Source organism: Solanum pennellii, chromosome 8 (genome assembly GCF_001406875.1).
Source record: "Solanum pennellii chromosome 8, SPENNV200".
In the NCBI taxonomy this organism is placed as follows: domain Eukaryota; kingdom Viridiplantae; phylum Streptophyta; class Magnoliopsida; order Solanales; family Solanaceae; genus Solanum; species Solanum pennellii.
In genome coordinates, this window is record NC_028644.1 from 1,619,075 (window position 1) to 1,645,121 (window position 26,047).

General features: G+C 33.3%; 3 protein-coding genes across 3 annotated transcripts in view; 1 reads left to right on the forward strand and 2 right to left on the reverse strand.

Moving 5' to 3' along the window:
- The window catches only part of LOC107028302 (ABC transporter C family member 2-like), a 28,387-nt gene extending 16,840 nt beyond the window's left edge, over nt 1–11,547 (reverse strand). Inside the window, exons 1-10 of the mRNA XM_015229327.2 lie at nt 11,350–11,547; nt 9,531–9,968; nt 8,580–8,758; nt 7,618–7,657; nt 5,748–5,904; nt 3,857–3,971; nt 3,645–3,725; nt 3,493–3,517; nt 1,517–1,573; nt 480–545 (exon numbers count right to left, since the gene is read on the reverse strand). Of these exons, the coding sequence (XP_015084813.1) occupies nt 480–545; nt 1,517–1,573; nt 3,493–3,517; nt 3,645–3,725; nt 3,857–3,971; nt 5,748–5,904; nt 7,618–7,657; nt 8,580–8,758; nt 9,531–9,863 (1,053 nt within the window). The 5' untranslated portion in view covers nt 9,864–9,968; nt 11,350–11,547. The remainder of the gene's footprint in view (nt 1–479; nt 546–1,516; nt 1,574–3,492; nt 3,518–3,644; nt 3,726–3,856; nt 3,972–5,747; nt 5,905–7,617; nt 7,658–8,579; nt 8,759–9,530; nt 9,969–11,349) is intronic.
- Nucleotides 11,548–18,093: 6,546 nt separating this feature from the next.
- LOC107028341 (tubulin alpha-3 chain-like) lies at nt 18,094–21,018 on the forward strand. The gene is made up of 4 exons (XM_015229371.2): nt 18,094–18,320; nt 19,387–19,621; nt 19,702–20,072; nt 20,151–21,018. Exons 1-4 carry the CDS (start codon nt 18,228–18,230, stop codon nt 20,805–20,807), a joined length of 1,356 nt encoding a protein of 451 aa, XP_015084857.1. The 5' UTR covers nt 18,094–18,227; the 3' UTR covers nt 20,808–21,018.
- Nucleotides 21,019–22,088: 1,070 nt separating this feature from the next.
- Nucleotides 22,089–24,582, reverse strand: LOC107026744 (60S ribosomal protein L32-1-like). Its single transcript, XM_015227823.2, has 4 exons — nt 24,428–24,582; nt 24,231–24,340; nt 22,582–22,763; nt 22,089–22,477 (listed from the first exon to the last, which is right to left on the reverse strand). Exons 2-4 carry the CDS (start codon nt 24,318–24,320, stop codon nt 22,348–22,350), a joined length of 402 nt encoding a protein of 133 aa, XP_015083309.1. The 5' UTR covers nt 24,321–24,340; nt 24,428–24,582; the 3' UTR covers nt 22,089–22,347.
- Between the last annotated feature and the right edge of the window lie 1,465 nt (nt 24,583–26,047).

Consider the following 26,047-nt stretch of genomic DNA (forward strand, 5'->3'; position numbering starts at 1 on the left):
AAGAAAATTTGTACTCAAATAGTGTCAGAACCACAGTTACATACTGAAATAGCGTCATCCAGAGGCCATGAGAGGAGGAGAGTCAGCTAAAGTCATTTAAGGGAAAAACTAAGTGCTCTAATCACACGCTCAGTAGGTAAAAAAGAGGGAAGAAATAAAGAACATTAGCGAGGAGGAAGTTTAGACATATAGCCTCCAGCTATTTGCATATAATTTCTTTTAAATCAGACCAAAAAGCCCACAAACATATGGCAGCTACACATCAAGTCTGACTATAGGTTCACCAAACACTGGTACTAGGACCTTTAAGCATGCCAAATTGCTTGATGTTTCCACTGCATAAGGTTTTGGTTTTACAGAGTAAAGTCCAATGCAAGCAGTCTGAAGAAATTTTTTTAAAAATTGTCGAATACAGATAGACCAAAATAGAGCATAAGCCAGTATCTTGGCGTGTCCACAGGTTGGTATAGTAGTCATACCACTCCAATAAAAATCGCGACTGCATAGATGTAGCCTATCCATGCTGGATCACCTCGTTGCATAGACTGTTGGATGGAGATACAAGGACTATGATTAGATGTCAGAAAATTTTAAAAGAACAAGACTGAAATCATAAATCAGATCATCTACAAACATGCTCATGTCGAGCATGGACATTGTTTGTATTGAAAACTACCACTTATATAAGCTAATTTCACATAATGACGGCAATTGACTTTGTTGACCTAATCATGCACATCAGAGAAATGTAAACAATAAACAAGAATATCACCACTTTGTGGGAAGATATTAATTCATCTTGGTTCCTGACACCAAGGACACGTCAATGCATATCAAGTACAAACAAAATGAATCGCAATTCGAAGAGTAAACAATAAGATTCATTTATAAGCATATAAAATAAGATTTATAGCCAACCAGAGCAAAAAAGGAGGTAATGACAACAATGTCTATAAAAATAACAATAACGACATGATAGTCTCGGGCTTCTAGAAAGTTGGTAATCACTTAAGAACTTCTCCAAAAGTTCCAAATAAAACTATTACGGAACCATAAATCACGCCAAGGCTGCTGCAGGATCAGAACAAAGAGAGATATCCTTACTACATCCCTACTTGCCTCCAAATACATGAAAACCAACTAAAAATATGTGTGTGTTTTGCAAATCCTATTATCTAGACTGCAGCCTTTAACCCACTTTTCTTGTCATACACACAACCTCCGTACTTACTGCTGCATTCCAAATGCCAAATACATGATAAGTTAGGTGGAGATCATTCTAAAAAATTTAAAGGTGAAGCTATAAACGGATTAAATTAAGATGGAACCTAAAACTTGTTAGGAGTTCCTAAAACTTCATCACCAATCTACAACTACTCTTGTCACCAAAGGTAATATAATATAAAATATTATACTAAAAGACATTGGTAAACCATCTTTTTTCTCAGGCCACAAAAGCGGCCTGGTTAAAAGTCCTTACAATTATCAATTTGCAGAACGTGCAATTGTTTTTTACCTGTAAGAGTTGGTTTAGAATGAGTGGTCCAATGAACTGGGACGCATCATTGCCGATCTACATGTTGGAAACAAACAACAAAAAGTTACAAATTTGGTATTTCAACAAAATACTCACAAAGCAAGAAAATAAGTGCAACTTCAACATGATTTCAGTATGCCTCATAGTTCATCCAGTAGATAAATACATAAATTTGTCAGACAACAGATGTTGGTGTTTACAAAGTCAAATTATCTAAAATTACATAATATTCTATGCACGCTCTTCAGAAAGCTAAAAGTTATGTAAGGTGATAGAGAGAAGGGAAAAGGGAATGAGTAGATATAGAACTATGATGTGCTGCATACATAAAATTATACACATGTGCACATGAATGTGTGTCCCTACATCTCCATGTTATTGATGCGAGCAATCTAAACTTATAGATACATCTAAAATTATTATAATAATAATAATAATAATTACTACTACTACATATACAATAAATTCCACAAAATGATCTAACTTCCATTGATTAGTGTCCCTAGTTTTCTTCTTCTTTTTCTTTTTTTTTTGATAACCGAGAAATCCGTATGTGACCCGCCCTTTGGACCAATCACAGCCTTCTAAACTCGGTAGATACTGAGTCCGCCCTTCTACCCTTCTCCACTTAAATACTGGGCTTTGCTTTGCCTGGTCTGGGGCTTGAACCTGCGACTTAAGCCACAAATCCTCCACCTTTTTGCCACTTGAGCTAGGCCTTGGGACTAGTGTCCCTAGTTCTCCCTCAAGATCAAGTACAATAACTCCCATAAACACACTATATATACATATAATGTGTGTGAGTGTGTATATACACACATATAGGCTGTTACTAACCTACTACATTCACGTAGTAGGTTAGCACCGAACCCATTTATGTTTCTCCAAAATGCCCTTATTTTCTTCCTTCCAGCACAAATTGTAGGGAGTTATTAGTCTTTCTCCAAAATATCTTTCTTTGCAATTCCAGTCGACACAACTCTGTGGAACCCTGCATCAATGCCTTCCCAAGACGGGTCTGATTGTTACAGAGGATATTTTTGGCACTTCCGATACATCACAACAGAAACTAGGATTCTACAAGTCATAACTTTTAGAGATGGGTCTATTGGAGTTGGACCCACAAGCAAAAGGGCGCAGGTGAAATTCAAACCAGTAATACCACATCTGATCATATTCTGAGACATGAAAATCAACATTGAAACAAATAATGGAGTTGAAGCATCCATCAATGGTGCGAAGTGTTCGACTTTATTGGCATTTGTAGTTTGTTGTTACTGCTACCATGAAACATCAGAACCAATAATTGGTAGCTGAGAAGTTAAATTCTTTAATGGGTAAACAATTAGATACTTTGTTACTTTATTTCATATCAGTGACCATGGCGGCAACAATTGGAGTGGAAGACAGCGGAACAATGGGGAAACGATTGGTGTTACAGTTTAGAGGGAGAAAGTTTAAGATTCTAGAAACTGGGTAGAAATTGAGAATTTTGGTGAAAGACCAAACAATCCCTATTTTAGTGTGCTGACTGAAAATATTAAAAATGAGTACAATCCTAACCTAATACATAAAGGTGGTAGGTTAGCAAAATTCCCTACGGGATCAGAGAGTTTTTAATATGGAAAGGGCACATTCCTTGCAAATATGGGTACTTCTGGACATCAACTATCAAAAAGCACAGTTACTAATACATAAGCATAAGCCAATATTCAAACATGCAATATAGTACTCTGGACTTGAATGTAATAACGAGAAGATATAGATATGGTTCCAGAAGTGAGCCTCCTAAGTCCAAAGATCAAACTTGCCCACTTCCTTAAACTAGTAACATTAAAGTCCATTTCAAGCAGACAAGCATAAAGCTTTTACGTGATGCATTCTGATTATTATTATCTGACAAAATTCAAGAAGTATTAATAACCAGACAGGATGCAACAGGAGAACCAACTTACCTTCCAGAAGCCTCCCCACCAAAACCTGCAAAAGTTGAAAAATGGCAAAATGCTTAGTTACACAAAATATCAACTGATTGAGCAATGTATTTCTTGGTATATAAGAATAATCAGCAAACGAGAAAGCACGAAACATTAGACAACGTATTTACCTTCCTCCAAGACTACGGTTTAATGCTCTTAAAAGCCATGGTTTAGATCGTTGAGACTCCTCTGCCCAACTCTTTTGAAACCTAAAGAGTTCATCAGAGTGTTAATACATCTGCTTCATCGAATTTAATTTGATTCCTTTTCCCAATAAGTAATGCACTTCTTTGGATTAAATGAAATCATAAATGAAGAAAGAAGAGAAGAGCACCCTTACGAGTTGTTTAGAGTTTCAGTCCGATCCCAAGTATCCAGTTTCCACACATCCTTTTCTGTTAATGGTCTTTTATAACCAAGTTGCATAAGAGGATTCATCCATGAAAAAAGAATTTCTGCATAAGAAAGTAAGCGGCAAATATCAGGTCCCTTGTAGCTGCGTGCTGATAGAACGGAGGAAATTGATTACAGATATGTCATTCATTTATACCTCTGTTTCTTCTGATAAGTTACTCATACACATTTTTCTTTCTAAAATAAGTTAAGGTAATTGCATTAATTAGGCACACCAAGATGGAACCAACAGCTTTATAATACACAGATTAGCCATAAGCTTCAAAAAAGAATCTAACTATTATAAGCAAGAGTATCTTCTCTTGACACTAAAATTACAATAAAGATACAAACTAACTCTTACACTCTATGGAGAACTGTTGACAGCTTTAGAACCTTGTCTAGTTTTTCCTTTCCGAATAAACAATCAAAAGTAAAGAGGGGACCTACACCTACTTTCCCTGCTTCCTTAATTCTATTTTCTTCAACCTCCACTTACCAGAGATCCTCTTACAGTTTTAGGATAGAATGGTCATACCCATGTATACTGAATAAGAAAAAAGGAAAAATCCATAATTCTTTTGTTCATCAGCAGTACAAATGCAAATACTATACATCTTCATTATGACTTTACACATAAAGTGCAAGCTCACAACAATCCTCTTCCACCTTAAATTTTGTGACGGCTGCATTCTAGGCAGCCATTCCCAAAAAGACGCCTTCTTTCGCACCTGTGTTTTCCAGATGGAATTCCATATACATCATGGGTGACATTGTTGAGAGGCATGCATATAAAAAAATTTGATTATGATTCATCCCCTTAGACCTTTTCCATAGCATACTTTTCTAACCAATCATGGAGTGTGTGACTTCACATTTTCATGGAGAGGTCTATATGTCCCAGATCCACATCTTGAAGATATCTTCGGATACATAAATTCAGATTCATCTTTGAGGTAATAACTAAAGCAGATTAGCTACCATTGTCAGTTCCTTTTTTTTAGGGAGCAGAGCAGACAAATAATGAACCAAACCAAATGATTGTTCTAGAATCGTGAGAAAACAATTGCTCCCAGTGATGCAGCAGAACCAAAGGCAAATTAGAATATAAAGACGCAACACCTATAATGCAAACAATCTATGTTGCTCGAACTCTTCAAAAATGTCAACGGGTACGACTCGGATCCTCCAAAAATAGTGTATTTTTTAGGATCCCACACGGGTGCAGCGACATTTTTGGAGAGTCCGAGCAACTTAGCAAGCGATTATGGAAGCATGGTCACATAAATCTGAGGGCACAAATATTCAAGGGATGAACACCCCAATCATAGGCATCAAACCAATAGTAAATACTGTTACCACCCCCACTTCAAAGTCCGTGAATTCGAGAAGATTAACTTCCCTTACATTATCACCTTCCACAAATCCATCCAACACAAATATATAATTTAAGGCAACCCTTGAGTTTATTCTTGTTAGAAGCATATATATGTCTAACTATCTATAAGCATTTAAACCCAACCTATAAACCTGGATGGCAATGACTACTTAAAAAAATTTAAATCTTAAAAGGGTTTTCAGCCAATGTGATATAAGTGTGATGAAGTTCATAAGTGGACATAAACATCCATAGACAGATATCACATCACTAGAAAATGTTATTATTAAATGATGTGCACCAATAATCTGGTCAAATACTCAAGTTCCCAGGATCTGGCCCCCAATTGGGAAGTACCTGAATTCCTAAACAGCCTTAATATGTGTTCATGTCATAATCAAAGTTATGAAGGATGTCAAACCTAAATAATCAAGTGCTTGAGAAATTTATAGTTACATACGAGAAAGTATGTTGGCGTGCCTCTCGGGACAAATCTGCTCGCCTTCAGGAAGTTCTTCATATGCAGTGTTGTCGAAAGAGTCACTTCGAAGTGGAGAGTACCCGGGATAAGGATCCACATCAGGAACATAAAACAGCAAGAGCAATCCAAACAATACCTGCACGGTAGAATCAATGAGATTGGACTCGGTTTAATTATTTAGAAGTTAAAACCATGAGATCCAATAACATAATAAGTAAATTGATTCCCTCATAAGAATAGATACTTTACTTCAAGAGTGCAAATTGGAAATCAAATATTGCATCAATCCCATGCTTTAAGAAATACAAGCTATCTTACTAATGAAAGGTTGAATTATTCAATTATTTATTTAGCCCAGGGATAGACACAGCGCACTCCAAACATCGAGTGCCTACATGGAATGATGGATTTGTCACCTCTAGTTTGCAAGCTTCATTTGGTTCATCCTTCAACATATTTTGACCCCGGATTGTGTAAAGAGAACTCATATTCTGGGCTTCAATTGAGTGGCATCGTTCTGTGGAGTCTTGGTTGTTCCAAACATACCATTCAAATTGATTGAGAACAACTTCTCACAGTTAATGGTTTAGAATGACAACAAGTGTCAATTTATGTCAAAAGTAGTGGAATGAATCCTTCTAAAACATTCTCATTAGAATTGGTTACTAAGCAATTACTGCATGGTTTCTGCAAAATGTTGGCAATACTAATAAGGAATAACAAGGAAGCCCGATTAGTGAATATCCCCAACCCATTTGATATTCCCTCTGTTTCATTTTGCATCTTGGTTCGACTAGGCAGGAAGTTTAAGACTATAAAGAGGACTTTTGAATCTTGTGATCTTAAGCGATAGTGTGTATAACATCCAAAATATTCCCTTCAATCTTATAAGTGAGTGTCATTAAGGGTAAACTGAAAATGTAGGAACTAGAACTCTGCAAATATAGAACCGTGGCATTTCAATTTATTTTTTTGAAACAAGACTAACAAGAAAAGACACATAAATTGGAAGGGGGGGAGCAGTTGCAGTAAAAATTTTAAATTTGGCAGTGGACTTGACAATTTGTGTATGTAAAAAGATGTGTAGTTTGTGGAACTACACACAACTATAGCATAAGTAGAATGTCTGTAACTCATTGCTTATAGCCGATGTGAAAACTAGAAACTTTCCTTAATAGTATGGGACCTTATTGATGACACCATAAAGGAGTTGTATTGCCAGTTGCATATTATAATTACCTCATGATCTTGGTCCTATTTGATGAACTTGTGTTGTATTTCCCTTTAGTTAAAGCAAATTAAAAAATTTAATTCTGAGTGGAATCTGTAACTGCTAATGTACTCACAGATTCCAAATTTTCCTATTTCAGTAATCATACCAAAACCATTATACGAAAAATCAAGCTTCTTCACTATGCTGCTACTAGTTACTTTCACTGCAAGAAAAGAAAGAAAGGACTAACCAATGCCATCTTTAAGAATTCAGAAGTATCTGAACTATAAACTCTGGAAATTATTAGAGTTTCTCTGTTCTAGAAAATTCCAGAAACATGAAATACGAAAGATAACAGTGAAATAGAGATAAATAAATTAGATTAAGACTCCAATAAGGTAAAGCGATTTTTACTCTACAGGTAACCCGCAGTGGGTTCCAAACTTCATTTTAATCATTAAGCTTACTTTCCCTTGTTTTATTCTAATGCCTACGTCCTCTCGATTTTGGGTTTGCTTCCTAAGGCCAAGACAGCGGATTTACATGATTTTACACCCCCAAGCAAAGATTTTCAAGTAACATCTCTTGATAATCACATCAACTCTAGAGCACATGAAAGATTTTAAAGCAACAAACCTGGACAGCAACCTCACTGATGTACAAATACAGTACTGATCTGCACATAAAGATAGACAACTTTAATTAGCAACAAAAAGGAAGATGTGAATGAGCCAACTAGTGTGCATATCTGTTCATATCAGAGATTCAGAACCTATGAGCTTTGGAACTTTAAACCTACAAAGAAAATATTGAACCCTGATATGCAACCTAAACATCAACCAGAAAAGGCAGGCATTAAACAGTGACAATGCTCGGTCTCCCACTATTGTTTTAGCTTCTTTCCATAAATATCTTCATCAGAAGTACAGCAGCAGCTTACTTTGAGGACCTTCATTTTTTTTTTACGTTGCTTTACCAGAAAGGAATCACTGTAGACAAGCAGGGGATCATCCTCAACTTTCAATGAGGTTTTTAACTCTCAATAAAGATCTTCATCAGAAGTACAGCAGCAGCTTACTTTGAGGGCCTTCCTTTTTTTTTACTTTGCTTTTCCAGAAAGGAACTACTGTTGACAAGCAGGGAAATCATCCTTAACTCTGAATGAGGTTTTAGACTAACTTTTTTTTTATTTGGTAACATGGAGTTCTTGAAGTACAAAAAAGAGCAACAGGTTTTTTTTTTGGTGCCAGGTTTTGTGAGGGGCGCTTGGGGATAAAATCATAACCTTATCTGAGAAAATATACTCATGGGGAAATTCACAAGATTTTGCTTAGGATGCAGTTATATCTCTTAAAAAAAATGCAAGCTCACTAAGAAACCTAAGGGGGAGGGGGTATAGAGGAGTGGAATAAGTACAGTAGCATTTGGCAATTTCAAGCATATCGCGTAAAACTACTCAAGTGCTTACTGACAATAACACCCATTATACTCTGGTAGCAAGACAACAACATCAAATATGAGAACAACTAACCATATGCACGCGAAACCTTCATTTGTTGTATCAGTTCGAGAACTGTCTAAGGGAAGGAACAACTTACTCATTATAGTACTCTCTCACAGGCAGGATAAGATTCAGCATCACCACATCCCCCACCAAACAGTATATTACTGCAAACCGAACAGACCACCTGCCCTCACGGATATACACCTTTGTCTCAACAACAGTCATCACCAGTATAGAGAACCAAGCAAGAACCTCGATTGTCAAGGAAATTATCTAAAGAATGATAAGATGACGAAAAATTAAAAGTGAAATAAGATCAATTTTTTTCTGTTAGAATTGAAAAAATTGTTATTACTGGAACACATTGGGGTCTCAACTCGTTCTCCAAGAAACAACTCTCAGTATATCTTACATCATCATCTGTCACCATTAAATGGAACAGGAAACAACCAGATAGCATAATGTCAAACATACCAGCACCATTAGTTTAAGGGTAATTGCAGACCAAGTTACCTAAATTACAGCTCATAAAAGAAGGAAAAGAAACTTATGCAAGAAAGATCAAAATATCCTCCAGAAATCTCAGCAAGTAGTAGCTACAACATCAGATACGTCGAATTGATACAGAAAGATTGGATAAATTAGATGTGTATCATTCTTTTTTGTTCACACTTCTTTTTTTTTATTAACTTTAAAAGTGTTAACTAAACAGACCTTGGTTCTAACTCAACCCCATAAGTTAGCACATCAGGTAAAGCTAGCACAGGAGGTGAGGATTGCCCAACACCATATAAGGAGGCATATACCTCATCCCTCCACCAATGTGGCACACTTACCACCCAAGCACGCCTACTAGAGCATGGACAACATAACCCCAATTTTGGGACACATAATAACATGGATGGTTTGCTTCAAATATCATGTTAAGAAAAAAGACCTTTAAGTCTTAACTCAATTCAAAAACTATATCATAAGGTGAGGATTGCCCAAAACTACATAAAGAGACAAACCACACTAACACACTATATCATTGAAAGGAACCTACCTCATATGGCGCAAGACCAGGCTGGCCATCTATGTTCAAGACTGATATTTGCATGACCAATCTAAACAAGGGCTCAGCAGTGCAATAAGCAGCTAAAAGACCCAGCAAGTAGTTATAGTAATTTGACCTCAAGCGGAACCTTTGGACTGAAAGATCTTTCATCATTTTCCATACTCTGTTTAAGCACAAGGCCAAAAGGACTAGATAAGAAACAGATATAACCAGGGTGTTTGTTCCACATGGGGTATAAGCTCCAAAGGCATTTTCCACAGCCTTTGACCACACACCATTTGCCACTGGCTGGCAATACCAATCCGATGGCTTGAAAGCCATTATAAGCAATATCCCGTCTAACCCTCTACAAGCTCAATACTTTCTCGTACTCTGCCTCTCCTTCAAATGAAAATACTATGCCCCTGCATCACCCCTATAATTAACCTGCAAGAAAATAAGCTCATTGCTCAGTATATTATCCACATTTCACCCTTTTCGGAGTTGTGAAAAGATTTGACTATGACAACTGCAGAATAAAATTATCAGCTTTATTTGCAAGATATACGGGGATTGTACAGTTTAGGCAGCAGGTACTCTTGCACCCTAAGTTACTCAGACTTTCCAAAATTGCTGCCTCACCCGCGTCGGATCCTCCAAAAATGCCCTACTTTTGGAGGATCCGACACGCACCTGTCAACGTTTCTGAAGAGTCCGAGCAACATAGCTCGCACCCATTGCATCCGTCTATACCAAATAAGCAGTTGAAAAATTCAAAAAAAAAAATTAAACTAAACTTGTACCCTTCGCTAGAGACTTGTAATGGGTATAGAATAGTCCGCACTCACCTAGTCAAAATCTTGAATACACCACGACTCATTAATTATTTTCTCCCTGAATTAAACTTTCAACGAACATCAATACTACCCAATCCAAACCCTATCTTGAGAAGTCAATTAATAAATCATCTTTATCCATAAATTTTTGTTTTCCATGGAAACAGGAACTTCATGACATCAATTTATTTTCAGCTTTTAACATCACTTGAAAAAGATAAGGAAATAAAATAAGCTAACAAAGTCTTGAAAAGAAAAATTGTCGAAAACAACCACTTCATAATTGTAATCTCAACCCAACACAAACTTCTGAATATATAACGCCCAAAAACAACCAGAATTCCTTTGTGTGAAACCCAAATCCTTCTGGTAGTAATTCCAGCTACTAAGCAATACACCACCAAAAAAAAAAAGGAAGTGCAGCGAATGGGGCTGCTCCTCCCTTAACCAAAAGTCTCATTTTCAAGCCTGGATATGGAAAAATGGGCCCAACCTAAGTTGCTCGGACTCTCCAGAATTGTTGCCGCACCCGTGCCGGATCCTGCGCAGGATCCGACACGCCGCCATTTCTGAAGAGCCAGAGCAACATAGGGCCCAACTCAAATACAGACTAATCAAGCTCCAATGCAGGTATCAAAAGCAATACTATAAAACAGCTAATAGTACAATCAATTAATATAAATCCCTCAAACTACAAATTACCTTAAAAGATGAATCAAATCAAACAAAAGTCCACTTTTTTTAAAACGTAAACTTCATAAATACTTATCATCTAACATTTATCTTTCACCACTAAACATAACCTAAACAACAACAAAAAATGAAAAATTTAAGCTAGATTTAAAGTCTTTAAACAAAATTACAAAAGTCAACCGCTTCAAACTATGTATCCAAGTCCAAAAAAGATCCTTAATTGCCCAAAAACAACATCAACCCAAAAGCAGAAACTAAGCAATAGATTCAAATATTACACTAAAAGTAGTATTTCTTACCTCAAAATATGAATCAAAACAAAAGTACACTTTCTGAACCAGTAAAGATTTACAGAAACAAAAAGAAATACTACAAAGCAACCATTTTTATAGGTAAAAAAGGTGTCTTTTTCAGTGGGGTGGGTGCTATTTGTGGAGAGGACGAAAGGGTAGTGAAAGATTCTTCTTGTAACAAAGCCATTCAACAAATTGATGATAGAATAATGATTTTGTGGATCCAAATATACATTTTTTTGGGAAAAAAATAACAAATAAAGAAATTAATTAAATGAATTTTTAAAGCTAAAAAGAGTCAAAGTCATAATTTTACAGCTTCGTCAGCCATGACATACCAATTTTTCTCTGGAAAATTGGAAATTGGTAAGTCCAAATAACTTTACATAATTTGATGCGATCGAATCGTTATTTTTTTATATATATATATATCGTATTAATAATTATATATTATATTTATTTTTTATAAATTTATTATTTAAATTATTGATGTGATAGTATATAATGACGAAGAAAATATAATGTAGTAAAGTTATTGCAATTTTTGAAATAATTGGTAGACTATAATAGTCATTTAAACAAAGTGTAGATGATCTGTTTAATGTTTAGAATGAAATAAATTACGATATTTTATGAGATTAATTTGTTTCGAACATGTTTTAATTGTTTTGGGGGAAAAGAGTTAAATTCATAAATGGCTTGTTTTAATGAAGTTTTTTTGGACAAAATTGTCTTTTAAATCTAACAAATTAAATGAAGTTTAATATTATAATTTGTTTCTTGATAAATAATTAATGGAACTAAAAGAAATTTTCTTTTTTTTTTCCCTGTTCTTTTTTTCCTTTTTTTTTTTTATCTTTTTCTCTTTTCTTTCTTATTCTTTTCTGTCTTCTTCCCTTTTCTTCTTTGTCTTTTTTTATTTCTTTCTTTTAAAAAAGAATATATTTTCCCTCTTTTCTCTTTTCATTTTTTAATTATATTTTTCACTTATTGAGTTAAAAGATTACCTATTTTAAATATTTTCACTTTTAAAAAATTAAATTTATCTCTAGTTTTAGTGTCAAGGTTCAAGACAAAAAAAATATTCAATATTTACTATTGTGAAATATATATATTTGGATTGGTTTGAAATTATAATTTTTATTTTAGAGGTAACATTTTACTTCAAAAAAAAAATTAAAAGAACAAGTTACGTCTCATAGGAAAGAGTTGACACTATTATATCGTGTCTTGATTTACGAGATGTTTATGCTTTATAAACTTTTGCCTTAGAGGCAAAAACTTCAAAATAACAAATTATGCATCATGATCAAGATGTGACAACTGCTAAATTGTGTCTGAATTTATCAGATTCGCTATAACTCTTGCCTCAAAGGCAATACTTAGCTCAAGAACCTTTAAAGAATAAATTACGTCTCGTGAATAAAAGTTGACACTATTTTATCGTGTCTTAATTTATCAAATACTTTATAAAGATCGAAAACTTTAAATTAACAAGATACGCATCATGGGAAAGACTTGGCATTGTATCTTGATTTAACAGATGTTGTAAGTCTCGTCTTAAAGACAATTTTGCTCTATTTTTAAAGTGGAAAGATGTTATTTTTTTTAAAGAAATTTTATTATGAAGGACAAAAAATCAAAACCATTACATGTGGGGACACCTTATATTTTTGGATGCATAAAATTGACAACTAATAAATTAACTAATTTCATATGAATTAAGATGTCAGCTAAAATTAAACTAAAATATTTCTTTCATAATGAAAGCTTTTCAATCGTTTTCATAGTATCATTTTATTATTGCTAGTCCAATTAAAACTTCGATTTGTGACTTGTGAGAGAGAAAATAAAGTCATTATGGTCAACGCACGAGTTTTCAATTTTATTTACAAATTAAAGTGTCACAAATTGTAAAAGATTAATTGTTATAATTTTTTTAGAGTTAAATGATAATAATTTTGACTATCGTTTTACGATGTATTTTTTATTAATTTTGACTAATATTTCATGATGTATTTTTTATTATATTGATGTGCAAAAAAATGAAATTTATTATACTCTTCATATAGATTTTAAATATTTAAATTTTTTGTTAAAAATATCGAATTAATATTAATCATACTCTTTCGATGTATATACATCATAAGAAGTTGATGTATTTGGTATAGAAGAGCCATCAAGCAACTATTTTGGTCAAAATATGTTGAATATTTTAAAGTTGTTGACATTGTAAAATACCAATTATTATAATTTTTATTAAAAAATTAAATTAATTTTATATTAATCTAATTTCAATATGAACTGAAGTTAATTTATGTGTGTAGGTTATTTTTAATTTTTAAAATATATAATTTTCACAAAATAGATGAAAATTTAAATGCTTTCTCAATTGTATTTATAAAAACAATAAGGACAATTATTTCATAAGAAAAAAGTAAAAGAATGAGAACATAATATAGAAAGGGAAAAAAAAAAGAAGAAAAAAACAAGAAGAAAAGAAAGAGCAAAGAGAGTCGACTGTGAAAAAAAATAGGAGAAGAGAAGTAGTCTCCCATATTTATTTTTATTTAAAAGTCAATTTAGTTTGATTTTTTATTAGAGAAAAGATATAAATTCATTATTAAAGTTGTTCCGAATTTTCAAAAGACACTTTAATTTTGCGGGTGTTCTATTACACCATAAAAGTATTGAATATCGTTGTAAAAGGGCCATTTAAGGCCATTACCACACCTAGTCAGACGTGCGTGAGGCTCAGGCTTATATTAATCCGACCCGATTCATTTAAAAAAATGATAGTCACATGTGATACACGCAAGTTATATCTATATTTCCATTAAAACTAAAAAATGTTCCTAAATTAATTTCTCTCCCCCATTAAATTTGTCATTTTCACAGACATTTTATTTATTTATTGATATAAAATCCTTTCCTTCAATCTCTGTTTATCCCTATTCTTTCCGCTAATCAGATCTTCTTCTCGCTTCAGTATATAATTATTTTTTTATGTGATTTTTTTCTCTTTTTTGTTTCTCTTTCTTGGTGTTGTAATTAGGTTTTGCTTTGATAATTTTCTTTCTAAGTTTTTGGGTTGAATTTGGTTTTAGTATTTTCTCACTTGGGTGTGAACAATTTTTGCTAGGTTTGAGTTTTCTCAGTCAAAATTATAATTTCGAAATAGAGGACATTTGAGATTTGATTGTTGAATTGGGACTTTAAGGAAGTTCTTAATGGAAATGATCACAAAGAATAGCTTGAAATGGTAATGTTTTGAGGAAGAAGATGATTTAAAGCAAGTAAATAATTAATAAAGAAAACAAGTGTAATATGACAGTTTTTGACTGGTTTTTGTCAACAAAAATAATTTTTCACGCGCCTGTTGTGCGTGTTCACAAACTAGGTGAGAAAATGGGTCAAAATGGCTCATTTACAACGATATTTAATACTTTTGTGGGATAATAGGACACCGATATAGTTAAGGTGTATTTTTAAAAATTCGAGATAACTTTAGGTGTCACTTTATGTCTTTTCTCTTTTTATTACTTTGTTACGAAAAATGATCATATTTGCTTTTGTGTTTTTAGAAAAGAGCTATATTTATCCATCGTTATATTTTTGAGATATATTTGCTTTCATATTCAACTTTTAAGTACATATTTACTCATGATTAAGTCTGATATCCTCACATTTAATATCATATGTGGCGCTTATGTTGCATGCCTACATGGACATATGACCCTTTTTCGTTTTTTAAATCAATTCAAACGATTTCTCCTCTTTTCTCCTTTTTTGGAAAATGAAGAATGTTATGTTGAAATATTAACCATTTGTGTTAGGATTTATCCTACATATTCTACACTATTGAAATTTTACATTATTATATTTTAATTTAATAAAATTTTCTTTGTGCATAATGTTTGATCGTTGAAAAAGATAATTCCCATCTTAGTTTACATTTTTTTGGATTTATAAATTGAAAGAGCAGTCTTTTTCATAATAACACAATAGCACCATTTTTCTTTTATATTGATCAAAACATATTATATATTATGCTTCTTTTAGTTTTTTATTTTATCATCTAAACTTTATCACTATTAATATTTACGATTATTAACTTTCACTTTAACCTCTGATTATTTTAATTCCAAACATATGGAATTTCAAAAAAAAAAATGAGATTTAAATTTCATTATAATGGTGGCATATGGCTGTCGTGGGGCCCATATTTGGTAATAATTGATATATATTCACAAGTTGTTTTCCAAATTCAATAATAATAAAAAAGAAGAAGGGAGCTATGGAACTACTTGAAAAATACAAAGTACGAGAACCAATCGGATAAAGATTCGGTCAAGTATAATAGATCAATAATCTTATAAGTTTATGACATGTATATTATATAATAATTTATGATTGAGGTTTATTTAAATTATATATACTCATCTGAATAATAAAAATTCAAAATTGTTTACTATTTTTATTTTTTAAAACTATCGAATAAAACAATTAAGTGTATATACAAAGGCAATATTTTTTTTACAAAAATTAAGATTGAAAAATAAAATTTAATATACCTGATTGAAAGTATTTGCAATTATCAAATTGAGTTTTATCGCCAACTCTCAATCCGCATACCCGCCAATCTCAATTTTGTTTTCTTGAAAATATTAGCTTGAATACACTTAATTGCTTTATTTGATAGTTTTTTAAAAAATATAAAATAATTGGCAGCTCTGTTGTTTGTATTATTAAGATGACAAAATAATTTAAATCTATTATTCAGATAAATATATAATTTAAATAAATCTCAACCATAAATTATTATATAGTACACATGACATGAATTTATAAGACCATTAGATATTACTTGACCTAATTATATTTGATCGAACTTTTTTCCGAACCAATATGTCATGAATAATTATGGAAGATTTTAACTCTATGTTAAATAGTGATATATGATACTATAAATGTTTTTTAATTAACATGGAATGTGGAATGATAAACAATGATGAAGGAGAACATTTTCGAAAAGGAAATTGAGTATTTATCAATAGAGATCGATTGAAGAAAATCATTGAAAATTTTTGTCTTTTTTAAATATTAATGTTTATATTCTGACTCTTATGTATTTGTTTTTGATCTAGTGTCTATTGTTTATATTGGAGCCCAATTAAATTCAGATTCATGCTTGAAAGTCCCACAATAAAAATAAAATGTTTACTAACAAAGATAACGACATATCCATAAATAGTCAAATCTAAAATATCTGATTAAGAATAAAAGAATACTTACTACTCTACGACAATCTTGTTAATTAATGTTTGCACAAACTCTCATCAATTTCTTTTCATGCTCTTTTAGATGAAATCCACCAATATAATTTAATTACTCTATTAAATCATCCTTAAAAATGTAAAATACAAGAAAATACACTAACAAGTTGACGATTTACCAACTAATATAATTATTAATAATATACACATTGAGTTTGTCCATATATATGCATGTGGAGATTACATGTACTTTGATGGACACATTGACAGGAGAATTTAAAATTAATTTTTTTGAATGCATTAATATTATTATAATTTATGTGATAGTAAAACTTTTAACGATAATTAGCAGATAATGAATATTTGATTGACTACTATTGGTTTGAACAATGCTAAAGATATTAAATATAAATCAAACATAAGCTAAATTAATATTTAAATTTTACTTTGTTATATTATCAATTCAAAACTTTAAGCTTAATAAGTAAGTTGTTACTTTTTTAATCAATTGTGTATGATAGCTCAATGGTCAAGTAGGCGCATTTGCTATATATCTAGCAATTTTGATGCTATATATAAGCCCTTCAAATTAAAAAATTAAATAAAAATAAGAAAATAACGCTTTTAACTAAAATCGATTTATGCCAATTTTACAATATATATATATATATACATACATGTTTTTTCTCGACGTCAACAGATACACATGCCCCCACCTATGAAATATAGATCCGTCTTTGTGGGTCGCTACTTATGAATATCCTATGCCAAGTCAGCTTGCATATTGATTATGTTGATTTATGGGATAGAGTTAGGGCCTGTTTGGATTGATTTCTGGCTTATGACTTATAAGCTAAATGCCGTAAGTTAGAATTTCTAACTTACGACTTGTTTTTGTTATTTTGGCTTTAAATAAGTTCTTATAAATACTTTTTAACTTTACCCCAAACACTTTAAAACCGTTTAAAAACTATTTTGGCTTAAAAGCACATAAAATAACAAGTCAATCCAAACAAATACTTAGTGTTACATTCACTGACTCAAAAATCAGAGTACGTACGAATTATGTCGATTTATGAGATAAAGTTAATATTACATTCATTGACTAAGAATATCAAAAATCAGACACGCTTAGTAAATAAAGTAAATACAAAGAAATACACAAATTAAACGTAGAATATGAATAAAATAAACTCGATAACTTCCACCAATCAAATAATAGTAATTAATTATGTAATTACATTTCTTCCGTAAAAAGTGTATTACTCCACAATTTTAATGAAGGAAAAAAACTTTTAATTCAAAATAATTCAAAAAAAAAAAACAGCGCGGGCTACACCATTTAACTTAACCCACGGTTAACATTAAACTCGTAATTTTCGGAGACAATATTAACCGTAGTTAATGACCCGAATTAGTTAACCCGATATCCATTTCCCCATTTTTTTCCTATAAAAAAAGGAGCTCTTCAGTTTATCAAAATCTCACAATTCGAAATTTCGAAACTTTCAATTTCTCCTTGTTTAGAAACGGCGTCTTGATAAACGCCGTCCTTCTCTTCTTCCTTTGAATTTTAGGGTTTCGATTTTTTCAATTTCTATATCGAAAATGAGAGAGTGCATTTCAATCCACATTGGTCAGGCCGGTATTCAGGTCGGAAATGCTTGCTGGGAACTTTACTGCCTCGAGCACGGCATTCAGGTATAATTTTCTATTTTTTTTTTGAATTTTTATCGGATTTCGTTTGAGTTTTGCTTTGTATTTCGTTGGAAATGTGAAGTATATTCCGGATCTGGTTGATTAATTTGTTTTTAGGTTATGTATGTTTAGATTGAAGGAACATGTGCATTTTAGGTAGATCTGATTGATTATTTACGATTATGTGAGTTTTTTTCAGTAGATCTGATAGAATGTAGACTGTCCGATTGATATCAAATGTGAAAAAAATGCTACAGTTCTGGTTGATGATTTATGACTGGTAATGTATGTGTTTTCAGTAGATCTGGTAGAATATTTTAGATATAGATTTGATAGATGTCCGGCTGAATTCAAATGTGAGAAATTTTTGTAGATCTGGTGAAGTACTTTAGATATAGGTTTGGTAACTGTCCGGTTGATTAAAAATGTGATAGATCTGATTGATATATAGTATCTAAAGGTTGCCTGGTGTAGAATGTGAACATGTTAAAAGTAGATCTGTAGGGATATACGGTGGTTAGATCTGTAGTATGATTTGAAATGTGGAACTGTTTCGGTAGATCTGATTGAATTATTTAATGGTTGAAATCATATGAATCCGATTGTTAAATAATTTGTTTGGAACTTGTTGATGTTTAGGTTAGATGATCCTGGAATGCTCTAATGAGATATGTTATTGTATCAATTCAGTTTACATGCGTGTGTTGTACTTTAGATTGAGTGGGTTCTGATGTTGGATATATTATATCCTTGTTTGGTTAAATCTGTAGATGTATGGTTGTGCATGTTCACATGATTAATTTTGAAGTGGGTGTATATTTGTAGTATATTTTATTTGGCGTCTCGTATGTTTGAGCTGATGTATGATGCTCCATTGATGTTCCTTGGTTATATTTCTATGTGTTGATGGCTTTTCCTGGGAACTTTCTTTTTCCAACTTGTCGTCCTTGGACTAGTTTGGTTTATTGTGTTCTGCAATGAACTTTAATTGTTTCCTTGTGGTTTAAATTTTATGGATCTCCAGCAGCTTGTTCTGATTTGCTAATATTCTTTCTTCTGTTTTCCAAAGCCTGATGGCCAGATGCCAGGTGACAAAACTGTTGGAGGGGGTGATGATGCATTCAACACCTTCTTCAGTGAAACTGGAGCTGGAAAGCATGTTCCTAGAGCTGTCTTTGTAGATCTTGAGCCCACTGTCATTGATGAAGTGAGGACAGGAACTTACCGTCAGCTCTTTCACCCTGAACAACTCATAAGTGGCAAAGAAGATGCAGCGAACAACTTTGCTCGTGGCCACTATACCAGTAAGCTAAACTCCTCACCAACTCTTAACTCAAATAATTTGGTTTTAAAAACTGATAGTTTTCTTTTTTTCTCCTTGTAGTTGGGAAAGAGATAGTTGATCTCTGCTTGGATCGCATCCGAAAGCTTGCAGACAACTGTACTGGTCTTCAGGGGTTCCTTGTCTTTAATGCTGTTGGTGGTGGTACCGGTTCAGGTCTTGGGTCACTTCTGCTGGAGCGTCTCTCAGTTGACTATGGAAAGAAATCCAAACTTGGTTTCACAATTTATCCCTCACCACAGGTCTCAACTTCTGTTGTTGAGCCTTACAACAGTGTCCTGTCAACTCATTCTCTACTTGAGCACACTGATGTGTCAATCCTTTTGGACAATGAAGCCATCTATGACATTTGCAGGCGCTCATTGGACATTGAGCGCCCTACCTACACCAATCTCAATCGCCTTATCTCACAGGTAATGTAGAAATCTATATTGGTGTTTGGAATCAATTAGCTCCAATTAGCTGGTACTAATGTTTTGCAACCTGTGCAGGTTATATCTTCTCTGACAGCTTCTTTGAGGTTTGATGGAGCTCTGAATGTTGATGTGAATGAATTCCAGACCAATCTTGTCCCCTATCCCAGGATCCATTTTATGCTTTCCTCATATGCCCCCGTCATTTCTGCTGAGAAGGCCTACCATGAGCAGCTTTCAGTTGCAGAAATCACTAACAGTGCCTTTGAGCCATCTTCTATGATGGTTAAGTGTGACCCTCGCCATGGCAAGTACATGGCTTGCTGTCTCATGTTCCGTGGTGATGTGGTGCCAAAGGATGTTAATGCTGCTGTGGCCACCATCAAGACTAAGCGCACCATCCAATTCGTTGACTGGTGCCCCACAGGATTCAAGTGTGGTATCAACTATCAGCCACCAACTGTTGTTCCTGGTGGTGACCTTGCTAAGGTACAGAGGGCTGTGTGCATGATCTCCAACTCAACAAGTGTTGCTGAGGTCTTCTCACGTATTGACCACAAGTTTGATCTGATGTACGCCAAGCGTGCTTTTGTGCATTGGTATGTCGGTGAGGGTATGGAGGAAGGTGAATTCAGTGAAGCACGTGAAGATCTTGCTGCCCTTGAGAAGGATTATGAGGAGGTTGGTGCTGAAGGTGATGATGAAGCAGATGGTGAAGATGACGAGGAGTACTGAGCAATGATGTAGGCTGTAAAATGCCGGTCTGTTTTTATTTTCTTCAGTCTTTATGTTGTGTACTAGTAAAAACTTTTATGTGGGTTGAATTCTGTTGGTGTTGAAACATGTGTTTGCACTTCGTTCTATGTTCTTGGTTATGCTGCACTTTTCTTTGTATGACTTCTAATGGTATTTTCTCTACATTTTGTTGAAGTACTCATCATTTGTAGAATCTAGCTGTTACCAATTTGTTTCGTCTGTCTGCTTAACCCCGGTGTGACAACATCTGTTTTCTTACCATGCTTAAGTTATGCACCTAAGCCATCAAGTAATAATATACATATAATATACCTTTCTATCAGGTTAAAATCTCATTCCGTTCTCTATGTGTTTTCTCTACTGATTGTTGCTCAACAAAATACCACAGCCTGTAGAACAACTACTTACTATAGAAGATTTAGACACACTTACCTTTCGAAGTGATATGAAAATACTTTTTCAGCCAATTCGAAAGCAATAGATGAGATTGAATCAGACAAGACGTTGTGTTAGTATTTTAACACAATCCTCCCCCGAAGAATTTTGAACTCCTATTCTGTCTCTCTTTCTCATTCTTTTGTTGCATTTTGTTGATTCACAATCCTTTAATTTTGGCTATCCATATCTTAGAAGTTTTTGAAGACAATATCTCTCTTTTTCATTGCTTTAGCTTCTGCTTGTAGGTTATCACCCTTTTCATCTCTCACACACAAACTCCAACAACTTATATCAGGATTCCTCCGTGAAGCTCCATCTATGTTCACACTGTACATCTTCTGCCTGCTTCTTTGATCAGTATGATAGTTCGACTACAGATGAAGTCTGTTGGAGTAATGTGGTATTAGGCCCTCAATTGTGTTCAGTTATTCAACGATAAGTAAGAGTTGCCTTGTTGAGCTTTGCACCAAATATTCTCTTTACATTTAATCATCTACTGATAAGTGAATGGAACTCTTTCCTAGGTAGCTAGCAGGTATCTCAGCAGCACTGAAAAATAGATTATTGAACTAACTTGTTGATGCAATCCACTACGCTCTTTCCATTATGTCCGCTAAACATTTTTAACTTGTCAAAGTATCAATAACCAACCTTATTATAGACTGTCCACTTTTGGCATCTCATACCCCCTATCAATATCTCATAAACAACGTTTAAGCATTTGATCCTTAATTGGAGTAAAATCTATATGCAATTTGGATATTTTCTCTTACCTATACAGGATGAGAGAAATATCAATCATTAACAAAAGGGATACAGATATCGAAAAATGAACTTGTATAGCACAATATAAGATCATCTGTCCTAATCTGCAGATCAGCAGTAATGCAGCAAGTCACAAAAAAGATGTAGGAAAACCAATATCTGATGATTTAAACAATTGAAACCAATTGGGTTGTTCAAAACCGACATATAAGAAAATAGAAAACTGGTTTGCAGTCAAAACACAGGGAAAAAGTTCAAACACTGAATATATAGATCTCTTCTAAAGGGCAAAAATCTCTTCGCAAGCTCAAAATACTCATTCATCCTCCTGGCTGCGCAGCCTGGCGAGCTTGTTAGTTATAACCACATCAAGTTGGGCTGCTCGCTCCACAATTTCTTTCCTCTTCTTTGTGGACACATTGTGTGCAATCTCCGCACAGTAAGTTCTGTGACACAAAAAAATGTGATCACTTGACAGCAAAGATAAAAGACGAGAGAAATCTCTGTGCTCAAATGATTAGGAAGGAAAACACTTTACTTGTTGCATTACCTGTTGTGCATCATCAGAATCTCAAGCTCACTTGCATTGTGCACAACAAACTTCTTGAATCCATTGGGAAGATAGTGACGGGTCTTCTTGTCGGACCCGTATCCAATGTTGGGCATCAAGACACATCCCTTGAACTTTCTTCTAACTCTAGAATCAATACCTTTTGGTCGGCGCCAGCTTGGCTGTATTGATAAATTCAATAGTTAGTTTCATTTGGTGAGCCATGTGGAGTTCAAATAGAGTAGATGAAAGGGAAATGCCTAACAGAGATTGCTAGCTACAAACCAAACCAATTAAACAGCATGATTCTATGAACAGCCAACTAATTACACAAAATATGCTATACATAAAGTTCAATGGTTCTCATTTCTCTAACAAAGTTCAGAGAGGGTCAGAGAACGGAGTAATAGAAGTCATATTAACAGGAACTAAAACTGTTGCCGTACCTGTTCAGTATTTTAAATCTTCCTTGAGATGAAATGCATAGCAATGAGGTAGTTATGTTTCTTGGATACCAAAGGAAAAGTAATAATCTTTCCCTGATCATCTTTTAGACTAAACTTCAAGACTCAATTCTAGTATACCAAAGGCGCATTTTCATTTTTAAACAGGAAAGAGCAGAATTACTGGAAAAGTAAGTTTGAATTCTGAAAGAGTAACCTAAGAGTTGTTCTCATTTCTTCATCTGTTAAAGAGCAGATTTACGCCCTCTAATCCCTGTTACTCCATTTAAATAGAATAGTCATTCCATCACCTAGAACAACTGTTCTCACTAGCCTGTTATTAGTCTTTATTTAGTTTTCCCCACGGTCACCCAGGAATTTAATGATTCTCAATCACATAATACACGATGAAGGAAGAGCGAATCGCAAATTATCACATAAGTAGCCATAAAGATGCAATAGAGATCAGATGGTAGTGCATGTTCCGATACATCATTGAATACTAACAGTACAGGTGAATAAACATGATCACACCATTTTGCATAAACAAATCACACAGCAAAAACTACAGTACTTTTAGCGTTACTGCTTGCATAAACAGAACGCCAGTAAGGAACAAAAATAAAAACTATACCAAACTCACTCTACTCCTCACGTACATTATTTGAGTCAGCTTACTGGCACCTCAACTAATCATTAGACAAACCTATCAACCAAAGTCTGGCAGATGAACTCAAACTGAACTTCATTGAGGTAAACCCCTGGCTACATCTCAATAACTCACTTACTTCCCAATATTAAACTCATATGGACACTCATTTTACTAAATAAAACAAATCTAACAATCTTTTTCATATCACTCTTCACATAAACTGAATACCAGTACAAACAATAGAACATAAACATATCCAAATTCGATTCCTCCGTATTAATTTCAATTCTAAACACAACCGCAATTCAGATCAGCTTGATCACAAGTCATCTAGTAGTTCAATAACCAACTAATTCGGTGAACCAAAACCGACAAAATAGATCAGATCAACTCACAATGAGCTTCATACAGACAAATTTCTCCAACATCTCAACAATTCAAACTAGTAACACTAAGGCGCAGAACAATGTCATACAAACACGTGCGTTTCTCACTCAACAAAACAAAATATAAGCATGATTGAAAAATCAGGAATACTGAAACAGAAAAAGTACCTTGACAGTGATTCTGCGGTCACATTGAGGCCTTTTGAACTGTTTAACCCTCTTCTTCACTACCTTTTTGGTCAACAGAGGTACCGCCATTGCTGATTTGCACCTAACTTCTGCACACCGTTATCGATGTATAATATTATTAAACACATAATTCATTCATAGAGAGAAATAAGCAGAAGCAGAGAGAGATTACTCACATGGAAGAGAAAAACTAGGGTTTTCTGGTAAGCAGCTGCGGCCTTCGTTGTAGAGATGATGAATTTTAGTCTTATATACAGATGGGAATGTTGTTATTTAGGGTTTAGAGAAGTGAAATTTCAAAATATAATTTTTTTTAAAAAAAAATTACTTAATTATTATTTTTATATTTTATATAGAAATAAACTACAATTACATATATGACGCAAAATCATTTTGCTCGAATGGTAAGCATCCATGATTAGTTACATAAATTAATACTTCTTCCTTTCTTATATATATATATATATGATTCACGTGGCATAAATGTGGTTCACTTCTAATAAATAATACACTAAAACAATTTTAAATACTGACAGGAACTTATTTTAGATATTGAGAGTGCTCATGTGAGATTCCAATTAGTTGAGATTGAAAAGAAATCGATTTGTAATATATATTTTATTATATTAACAAACTATATGCGTGTCTGATACATAGGTGTACATCATCTATATATAATTATACACATTTTATACAATATCGATTTTACATATACTTGTTGACATTTTGGTGAAAATAACGTTTGTGGCTTGTACATATTGACAAAGTAAACCTTGCATGTATATTTATGGATTGTCCTTTACAACTAGTTACCAACAACAATGAAACACGTGCAACATAAGTGAAATTTGGTGAGGGTGGAGTGTATGCTGACCTTAACCTTACATCATAAAGAAAGAGAGTCGACTATCTATATAGCCTTTGTTTGAAGTAAAAATTTACGATCAATTACCACGACACACATGCCTAATGAAACCCCATAAATGGGATCTAATGAGGGTATAATGTACACATACTTCATTACTATTTTGTGGAGTTAGAGAAGTTATCTCTAAAAGACTGTTGGCTCGATTATAACAAATCATAATAACTGTGAGAATATCTCAGTTTTGAACTTGCACATACGTGCAACAATAGTTATCGGATGACTTCTTCATCCCAATTTCAAACTTACCTATTAAGTTGCAATCATCGACCTCCACAATTAGTTCAAGAGAAGACTCACATTATAAATAAAGATACAGTTCATCAATTCCAATGTCACTTTTGAAAAACATTTTAGGTACCATGATACCCCAATTTTCTAAGTCCTTAAAATGTTGCTATCTTTGTTGAAGTGTTAGCCACGTAATGAACTAATTAATCTCGAGGTAAAAAAAACCATGCCTTTAAGTTGGTTTATTTAATTGAACGTTAGAATAAATAGATAAAAAAGTTATTAGTTGGTTTATTTAATTGAACGTTAGAATAAATAGATAAAAAAGTTATGAATTGCACCACAAAAATACATGAATGTAATTATTATATTAAAATTTTATCATCTCCAAACTAAGTGTATTATATTAAAATTTTATCATCTCCAAACTAAGTGTGTGTGCTTTAAGAATAAAGTTATCACCTCATATTTTAAACTTTGATCCTAACATGTACATGACCAAAGAATATCTATTACCTACTAATCACAAAAGAAATTATAAAACGAAATAACAAAAAGATGATGTTTGGATTAATTATTTTAAGAATAAATATATAAAAAATAATTATATATTTTTGAGATATTAAAATGATAACTAAAA

What these genes read in the sequence shown, in the direction of transcription:
- LOC107026744 (XM_015227823.2), bottom strand. Translation starts at nt 24,320, where the DNA reads ATGGCGGTACCTCTGTTGACCAAAAAGGTAGTGAAGAAGAGGGTTAAA. An exon ending in ACCGCAGAATCACTGTCAAG is followed by an intron (nt 22,764 to 24,230) that starts GTACTTTTTCTG and finishes TTATCAATACAG; the next exon opens with CCAAGCTGGCGCCGACCAAA. An exon ending in ATTCTGATGATGCACAACAG is followed by an intron (nt 22,478 to 22,581) that starts GTAATGCAACAA and finishes TTTGTGTCACAG; the next exon opens with AACTTACTGTGCGGAGATTG.
- LOC107028341 (XM_015229371.2), top strand. Translation starts at nt 18,228, where the DNA reads ATGAGAGAGTGCATTTCAATCCACATTGGTCAGGCCGGTATTCAGGTC. An exon ending in TGCTCGTGGCCACTATACCA is followed by an intron (nt 19,622 to 19,701) that starts GTAAGCTAAACT and finishes TTCTCCTTGTAG; the next exon opens with TTGGGAAAGAGATAGTTGAT. An exon ending in TCAATCGCCTTATCTCACAG is followed by an intron (nt 20,073 to 20,150) that starts GTAATGTAGAAA and finishes CAACCTGTGCAG; the next exon opens with GTTATATCTTCTCTGACAGC.